This window comes from Diorhabda sublineata, chromosome 11 (genome assembly GCF_026230105.1).
Source record: "Diorhabda sublineata isolate icDioSubl1.1 chromosome 11, icDioSubl1.1, whole genome shotgun sequence".
Classification (NCBI taxonomy): Eukaryota; Metazoa; Arthropoda; class Insecta; order Coleoptera; family Chrysomelidae; genus Diorhabda; species Diorhabda sublineata.
This window is the reverse complement of record NC_079484.1, coordinates 1,317,064-1,326,798: the sequence shown is the minus strand read 5'-3', so window position 1 is coordinate 1,326,798 and position 9,735 is coordinate 1,317,064. Positions and strand designations below refer to the sequence as shown.

At 32.3% G+C, this 9,735-nt stretch overlaps 1 protein-coding gene across 3 annotated transcripts; it reads right to left on the bottom strand.

Moving 5' to 3' along the window:
• Window positions 1-623: 623 nt before the first annotated feature.
• Window positions 624-9,734, bottom strand: LOC130450146 (polypeptide N-acetylgalactosaminyltransferase 13-like). Of its 3 annotated transcripts, none has more exons than XM_056788350.1 (9): window positions 6,754-9,734; window positions 6,351-6,491; window positions 6,003-6,284; window positions 5,536-5,705; window positions 4,864-5,179; window positions 4,256-4,624; window positions 2,024-2,248; window positions 1,021-1,192; window positions 624-828 (listed from the first exon to the last, which is right to left on the bottom strand). In XM_056788350.1, exons 2-9 carry the CDS (start codon window positions 6,482-6,484, stop codon window positions 688-690), a joined length of 1,809 nt encoding a protein of 602 aa, XP_056644328.1. In that variant the 5' UTR covers window positions 6,485-6,491; window positions 6,754-9,734; the 3' UTR covers window positions 624-687. The 3 variants fall into 3 exon arrangements, with proteins under 3 accessions (XP_056644328.1, XP_056644329.1, XP_056644330.1); XM_056788351.1 differs by having other exon boundaries at window positions 5,536-5,660; XM_056788352.1 differs by lacking the exon at window positions 2,024-2,248.
• Window position 9,735: the final 1 nt, after the last annotated feature.

Here is a 9,735-nt window from a genome sequence, read left to right as displayed (position 1 = left end):
ATGTGAAAAAATAAAATACAAAAGTCTGAGCAAAATTAAAAGAAAGGAAACTTTACACTGTATACTTCAATTTGGAGTGATTTAGTAAAACAACAACTAGATGGCGCCATTTAAATCAAAATAGTAGTTTGTATTTATTAACTTTTATTAATATCGTACTACCCACGTAAGAATATATTTGGTATACATAATTTATTGCAAAATTATAATCGATTAAAAATTTGTATTAATTTGAGGATTAACGACATCTATATATGATGATAACTATTAAAGTGAGTTCAATTACAGTAAACGATAAAATTGTTTCAAATCGATTGTTTATCAAAATCCAATAAAAATTCCTAATTAATTGAAAGTAAAATAATGTTTTTTTTATATATTTTATAAAGATGAAACTGTTAAAATTATGTCGGAAATGTTTTTCATCTAATTGCTACACTCCTGACATCTACTTGCGAGTAGTTGGATCAAAAATCAATTCAATTGCAGGAAACGATCATGTCACACCTTTCAAATTGAAATGTTTTAAGAACGTATGTTTGAAAAATACTTTTGTCTGTCATTTTGACTAAATGGTGATTTTCAAGTTTGTAAAATTTCTGTAGTAATTAAATAAAAACCAAAAAATATCATCATTTTATTAAAAAAAAATATAGATAACAACATTATTAAATATTAAGAAAGCATTTATTTCCAAGACACATCTTCTAAAATCCATTGTTGAGTTTTCCTTTTATCACAATCGTTTATAACAACTTCTTGAACAGATCTCATGGAAGTTTTCACATCCAGACATTTTTGATTGGTTACATGTCGTATTTCTTTTGTCTAATAATAATAAATAATTATTTAGACACAAGTATACGGAATAATGTCATTAATGTCACTGTCAACTGTTCTGGTGTAGCACCAGTGCGATATCGGAATCATTTAAAGTCAGAAACGTGTGTTGATGTTAATGAATTTTACTTTTAATTCAATGGTTGGTGTACGGTATACGAAAACGTGTGAGTTGCCTACCTTTTTATCGTATTCCCACTTCTGTCTACTGATAAAGTGACAGGCGACAATTCGAACTTTCATCGAACCGCTTTTTGGTTTTTCTGGTGCGTCCAAACAAATGGAATCGTCCGTCATTATGTAACCCTCTTTTGTCATGATAAACATTTCTATTTCGATCTCATCTAAACATCTAAAATTGTAATACTGACTGTAAGTCGATCAGTGACCGATGTTACGAAGCGGAAGTGAGAGTTCGCCATTACAGGGTATCGGAAATTCAGTGATGTGTCAATGTGACGTAAGCAAGAGATCTATGAATTTATTTGGATTGTAGGTATACGGGGTTCGTTATTTATACGAGGGGCAAAGAAATTATGATGATGACGTTCGATATCGTATAGTTGTCAAAATATTGATATACCAGGTGTAGTCACGCGGCGGTTATATACTGAAAAGTCATATACGGGGTATATTCGTATAAAAAGTGAACGAAAATTTATTTCAATGGTAATAACGTCAAAAAAGTTAGTTTTTGATTGACCAAAAAGGCATTTTAGGGGTAATTGACCCTTATAAAAGTGACGTATACTTCAATTTGAGGAAGATAAATTGTAATAACAACGCCATAAGGGCGGTGTTCGTTAGTTATACGGGGTGAAAAAGATTTTACAACTTTCGGTCATTATACGAGGTGTAGTTAGATGATACAAGTAAAAAAATACTTTCATTGGACGAAATTTGTGGTTATAATGAGTTTTTCTTTTCGAAATTTCCGATTAAGTGTAATTTCCACATTATTACTGGTTGCATATATACTACACACGCTACTATTAATCTAGATGCCATCGAAGCGTGTCAGCTGTCAACTGTCAACCGTCAGCCGTCAACTGTCAATCGATATTGACGTAATTATTCACTTATGTGAGAATAAAAGCATTAAAAAACTTGTAATGATGGATTTTAAGTTATTTAAGAAAAATGTATATACAAATTGAAGAAAATATGTGATTGTTTTACTTACACGTCGAGGGTGGCTTTTCCCATCGGTTGATTCATGAAATTTTTTTGATCGGGTTTCAAAAGGCACATATTTTTGCCGATATTTTTTATTTTTCCGAAAAATCGATCGTCTTTCGGGAAAAAATGTTGCGGCCAAACGTTATCCAAATACCAGGAAAAATTTTTACACTTCAATCTCTTTTTCAAATCGACCCTTGAACTAACGTTCTGATGCTCCTTGACTTTCCTAAAACGAGGAATTACACCTAACGACGTCTGGCAACACCGCTATACACCAAATTTCCTTAGAAATTTGGAAAAACTACGTCCGGCAACGTCGTGATACTAATTTTACTAGTTTTCGGGAAAAATTATGTTTGGCAACATCGCAACATCTTGTACCGCTAGTTATCAAAAATATTAACAATCCGGAGGAAATTTGGCAGCATTGCATTATAAAGGCGTTACAAAATGTCATATTTTCCTAGCTCTAGTGAAGCATTGATTAAATTTGGCAACATTTCATTTATTCTTGTATAGTATATCGGCAAATTTTCCTAGTTTTGTGGAAAAAAAGTTCGGCAACACCGCAATTTTGATTTGTTTTCTTTATGGCTTGTTATCAAAATATCCTAGATTTAAGGAAAAAATTACGTTTGGCAACAATGTATTCGAACATAATGGCATAAGGGATACTTATAATAAGTAGTCAAATTTCCTAGATTTGGGGAAAATCTACGTTTGGCAACATCGCAATTTCAATAAATATCTTAATAACTATAAAAAAATCCAAGATTTAAGGAAAAAATTGAGTTTGGCAACAAATTTTGAGGAAAATTCTGGCAACAATAAAAAAATTCGTCAAATTTCCTTAGATCTAGGGAAAACTGCATCTGGCAACAATGTCTTCACACAAAAAATCGAAAAATTCACCTAGTTTTGCAAAAAATATGTTTTTTACTTTATTTTTCTATAGTAAGTAGTCAAATTTACTAGATTTGGGGAAAATCTACGTTTGGCAACATCGCAATTTCAATAAATATCTTAATAACTACAAAAAAACCCAAGATTTAAGGAAAAAATTGAGTTTGGCAACAAATTTTGAGGAAAATTCTGACAACAATAAAAAAATTCGTCAAATTCCCTTAGATCTAGGGAAAACTGCATCTGGCAACAATGTCTTCACACAAAAAATCGAAAAATTCACCTAGTTCTGCAAAAAATATGTTTTTTACTTTGTTTTTCTATAGTAAGTAGTCAAATTTCCTAGATTTGGGGAAAATCTACGTTTGGCAACATCGTAATTTCAATAAATATCTCAATAACTACAAAAAAATTCAAGATTTAAGGAAAAAATTGAGTTTGGCAACAAATTTTGAGGAAAATTCTGGCAACAATAAAAAAATGCGTCAAATTTCCTTAGATCTAGGGAAAACTGCATCTGGCAGCAATGTCTTCACACAAAAAATCGAAAAATTCACCTAGTTTTGCAAAAAATATGTTTTTTACTTTATTTTTCTATAGTAAGTAGTCAAATTTACTAGATTTGGGGAAAATCTACGTTTGGCAACATCGCAATTTCAATAAATATCTTAATAACTACAAAAAAACCCAAGATTTAAGGAAAAAATTGAGTTTGGCAACAAATTTTGAGGAAAATTCTGACAACAATAAAAAAATTCGTCAAATTCCCTTAGATCTAGGGAAAACTGCATCTGGCAACAATGTCTTCACACAAAAAATCGAAAAATTCACCTAGTTCTGCAAAAAATATGTTTTTTACTTTGTTTTTCTATAGTAAGTAGTCAAATTTCCTAGATTTGGGGAAAATCTACGTTTGGCAACATCGCAATTTCAATAAATATCTCAATAACTACAAAAAAATTCAAGATTTAAGGAAAAAATTGAGTTTGGCAACAAATTTTGAGGAAAATTCTGGCAACAATAAAAAAATGCGTCAAATTTCCTTAGATCTAGGGAAAACTGCATCTGGCAGCAATGTCTTCACACAAAAAATCGAAAAATTCACCTAGTTCTGCAAAAAATATGTTTTTTACTTTCTCTTTTTATAGTAAGAAGTCAAATTTCCTAGATTTGGGGAAAATCTACGTTTGGCAACATCGCAATTTCAATAAATATCTTAACAACCATAAAAAATCAAATGTCCCTAGTTCTAGGGAGAATTAACGTTTGGCAACAGCGTAATTTTCGAAATTGTACGCTTAAACACTGAACAAATTCCAATGAATCTTACCTTGACTGTTCGTTGAATTTAAAAAAAAAATCCGCCCATTCGTCCAACCACACTACCGCCACTCTGGCCAAATTCGTATACAGAGTCTTTTCCAATCCCCCAGGAAAAGAATACGGAGAAGATTTTCGGAAAACATGTCCGACTCTCGAACACGGAGATATTTGAATTTTCCCTCCGCACTGCCATATCCGTAACGACATTTCCAAATTCTCCCCGCCCCATATATTCATATCCTCATCGTAGGCGCCAAATTCGAAAAACGCGTTTCTATCCATAGCGAATAAACCGCCGGCCATTGCCGGGGAATTAAACGGCTGAGTAATGTCGTACTGCCTTCGCTTCATCTGCTCACCCCCTAAAGTATACCATCTAAAATTTTTCCTCGTTCAATAATTTTTTATTTCTCAAATTAATCGGTTTAGAAAAACGTGACCTACTCGAAATCTCCACTTTTAAAAAAACATCTCGAATTTATTGACAAGCCCTCGTATCTTATTACGTACTTGGGTGGAGCTACGAATGTTCAAAACACATTCGGAATATATCAAAAGCGTTGCCAGATTTCAAGTATTTCAAGTTCCACTACGAAAAATGTACTTCGTCTTTACCTAAATTGAAGATTCCAGTTGAACGCACCCCAATGTAATTCGAAACTTTTAACGTACGCGAAAGTATCATGATTAATAATATCTATGGTGGGACAGATCACGGTCGTTTTGTCTTTACTTATGACGTGTAGAAGAGGCTGTAACCAACCGACCGTACATTCGCAATGGGCGTCTAGGAAAGTTAGTACCTCCCCTTTTGCGGCTCTAGCTCCTTTTAACCTAGCTTTTATAAGGCCTATCCTTTCGACACTTCTCAATATTATTACTCTTATCGGCAACGTTTCGATATAATCTTCTAGAGCCTTTCGTAAAAACGCTAAAATAAGAAAAACTTTCTCCAATTACGATAATAGCCGATCTTATCCGAATAGATTAATACGCGGCAAGGTTAATAGAGAATAGGTTGCCCGATAACGTTCTCGTTTATAAATAGATGACGTCACGCGTCTACCAACATTATATTCGCGGTTCACAATTAGAATCGATTAATTAATAACCAATACAAAATTTTAATTGATTTTAATTAATTAAATATTAATAAAAAATTAATTATTTAAATTAAATTAATACATACACTTTTTCATTAGTAACATAACCTAACTTTTAGTTAAACGTGAATGTTAATTTTGAAAGTGCGCATGCGTTAACGGGTTTCACGATGTTTTCTCTTACCTCGTTCGCTGGCGTCATCTACTAATATTATTTCTTCGATTAATTCTTTTGGGGATCTATTGATGACGCTCCAAACTGTTCTCAATAAAGTTGACCACGCTTCGTTGTGAAACACTATTATAATACTAGTTTTAGGATATGATTTGTAATCGTTAAAAAGTTTATTACATCTGAAATGTGACTAATATAATCAAAATTATTGTTAACGCTGTATAAACAGAATTTTTAGAACCATCCTCGTATATCATAAGTCTTTTAAAACACGTCAAATAGAAACTAATATGGCGGACACTTTTTACGTTGAGTTCGGAAACTTTTTAACTGACCCTCGTAGTATTTCAAATAACTCAGTACTACCCTGTTTTATAATATCTATAATAAATTTAAATTTTACACTTAATAGATATACCGAGCTCCCTAATTTCGAATTTAGTTTTACAGAATGTAATATTTTATATTAAACTTACCTTTTTCTCCTGAAATCTGGCAACGTTCTATTTAACGGTATTTGATCACTAACTAATAAATTGAATTGATTTATTTCGTACAATTGTTGTGTTTTTACGTAATCTTTGTTATTGATAACCAGGGGTTGTCCATTTTTCCCCGCATTAGGGGAAGGATTGAAATTATTTTGATTGATAGTTTCATTTGAAGCGGCAGGTACGACGCGTGACGTATCCCCTCGATAATGACCCACCACAACTCTAATACCATGTTTGTCTACGTACTCTTCCTGATCTTTTTTTCTGAAATAAGGTGACTTATATCGTGAAATTTTCGAATTTTAATAATTTTTTATCGAATTTACTCACTTTATAACGTGTTTCGGATGCATTTCATTTTCTTTTTTATAAAAATATATCTTTAATAATAAAATAACAGTTACTGTTACAAATAGTATAGAGGGACACAGTTTTTTAACTCTTCTTAAAGTTCCAGCAAGCATGCTGTATCTGAAATACAGACATATACAAAGATTCAATCAAAGAAAACATATTCTACAATTCTACAATTAATTAGAAGTGTTGTTAGCTGTTTTTGAGATTATAGACACCAAGAAAATTAAACAAATGAGATTGGGGATGTAGCGTTTGATTTGGCAACACTGGAAGAAATGACAGGTTGAAAATGTAGTGATCTTTTTTTTTAAATGAGTATATGAGTTTTATGTGCATTTTTCTATAATAAGGAAATTTAAAAACTTTCAAAACTTACCTTTATAATAATAATAAATAACTTTCTTATATTAAAAACTTTACCATAAGACATAATACCTTATCTTATACACACTCTCATTCCTTGTGCAACAATCGAGAACAAAATAAGTAAAGTTTCGTAATGGTTCTGAACGTACTCGGAACTATGATAAATTATAGTCACCCAATAAAATATTCACTGTAGTACAACTGTACTTGAATAAATACTATAAATGTTCAACTTTAAGTCGATGGTATTATAATGAAGTAGTTCGTATAAATGACCGTGAACTTTTACGGATTACCACGTCTTAGACGATTGACTTTTAAAAGGAAATCGCACGCATTTATTGGGTTTTGGTAAAATATTTAAAAAAGAAAATAAGATATAATTCGTAGATTTTCCACAATTATTGTTAATAACTTGTGAAAATTGAAAGTGAATTTAATTATAATGAATTTATTTAATCCCGAACACGATGTAAACATAACCTCAATGTTTATAACAAAAAAAATTAATAACAGTGAACTAATTTCATTACAAGAGTTTGTTATTTATATTATATACGTAAAAAATAATTTTCAATGCGAAGAAATCATTTTGCATCCAATTTGTATTCCAGTCATACCCTCGCTTTATCCAGCTGAAAATTCGACGCTGTGTATCAGGTTAACAGAAAAGTGTAAATATAGTCGGTTACATCCCCACTAAATTTACATTCGAATAAAAAAAAAAAGGCACGTGCCACTTATTTCATGAAACATATTGTATCCCGTTCGAAAACAAACAAAACTTAGGGCTTCCCGCATCGAAAACTATATCTATATATATATATACAATGGAAAATCGGTATCGCACTTTGAAGTACGTGCCATATGTGATACAAAACAACTACTAATACTATGTTCGTATACAGGGTAGCTCGTAATTAGTATCATGCAACAATAACATTCGATATTTTTGTTAGTTAAACGTATAATAAATTATACAGGGTGTATCAAAATTGATAAAAAATCTTTCCCGACGGAATGAGATGTAAGAACTTGTGTATACAAATTGAATGAGAACGTTGCGGGAAGCAGGGGGAGTCGAGTGCTATTTTTGCCACGCGACTAAATGCGATACGATATCGTCGAGGGGTCGGGGGAGGCGGTATCAACCCTCGCACTATTCAATATTCATGTTTGCCTGGTACGAAGCGTCGTCAATTGAGCGCCGTCTAACGCGCGCCGCGTGATGACGTCACCTACCCACCTGGTTTCTATTTATATTATTCACCTGTTGATATCGACGCTGAGGATTATACGGGGAACAATTGACGTACAAGAAAACAATTTATAATTCTGAAAAACTGTTTAAAGTGATTAATCACAGGTCTTTTAAGATGTTTCGAAATTTTCTAATATAAGGGTGTGTATTTGAAATGAATGTAATTTTAATTCCCTAATATATTATAAATATCTGTATAAATCCTTTGGGATGATTTTCCCTCGCTTCAAAGGGTTGTTTTCACCTTCTCACCCATCATGTTCTTCTGATTAAAATACTCCCTTTATGGATACCGCCGATGGCTGGGTTTATGGAAGTACAAGTTTCCCTTTGGAAAAACCCCTAGTCCTTCTCCAGGATATACCTCGGAGTCATTCGATAAGGGACGATCCAGAAAAAGGAGTTTTCCACTGCGTTCTCTCAGGACGATGTTGGAAAAATCGAACAGGAGCACAGGATAATTTAGAGGTTAAATAATGTCCGTTACTACACGTTCTGTATAGTTATTGATTCATCCACTTGACCATTTTCATTACAATGACAATGATTAGGGGAGGTTTTTAATACTATACGAGGGTAACTTCAAAAAATTAGAATTTACGAAGCGTGTATATTTATAAAATTTATTTTAAAACCTTTGCTGAGCTTATACAGTATTTTTTTTTTTTTCATCGAGAACCAATGATAAATTAACACACGTTCCGAATCCATTGTTTTCGAAATATTTTCACTTAAATGACCGTCGTTTTTTCCTGTCTAATCGAAATATCGTGAAATTTAACACATAGTTGGTACTTCATATGGATTTGACAATGACAGCGTCATCTATGTGTCAGTCGCACGACTTATAGCACCGTTTTGGGCTTTTCTGTTTTCCTGGTCCTTCATAGGCCAATATTCGACTGCAGTAGAGTGGGATAATCGACAAACTTGGATACGTAGACGTTCTCGATGTTTATTTGCTTATACTATGCATAAATTGCTTTTTTTTTCTTAATATAAATATCACAATCTAATTCATCATTTTCGACAAGGTCGTTTTTATACGTCAAAAATTGGCATTAAAATCAAAGTAGAAATAGCAACAAGTTCGGTGGATGTTTTTCTTGATCGTAAAGGGTGAAAAGAAATATATTTTCATTGCCAACATCGTTTCCATTTCCAAGGTGAACTTGCATGTTTGCTTCTGTCGCCAAACAAAATTAATGGCTTTTTTTAAGAAAATATTACTGTATAAAAGGTATTTTTTATTAGAAATTTTTCCATAATCGGTAAAGTCTGCCGTTAAAGAGTGTCACTACCTCGAAGACGATATTTTAAAAAAGTGATTTCGTTAAAATATTTACCTGGGTACGTTAATAATAAAAGATCGTAGATTTACGTATTACACACCGTATATCAATCGGAAACTAAATAATTACGTCGAATCTTTTTAAACCAATTTTCTTCTTCTTTTATTTATTCATATATCATCGCATGTATGTTTCCCATCTTAGAGTTCAACGTCCTCTACGTCTGCTGCTTTTAAACGTTTTTATAACCAATGTTGCCACATTTCTTATATTGTAAGTACCTTCTGACAGACTGAACTGAAACTTTCAATGTCTGAAGACGATAGTTTGGATGTCGAAACGTGCTTCACACAGTGTATGAATTCCAATTCGGCATTTGAAAGAATGTAATCGATGATTTTCATTGAAAATTTTATCACGATAACATCAAGTGTTTTCA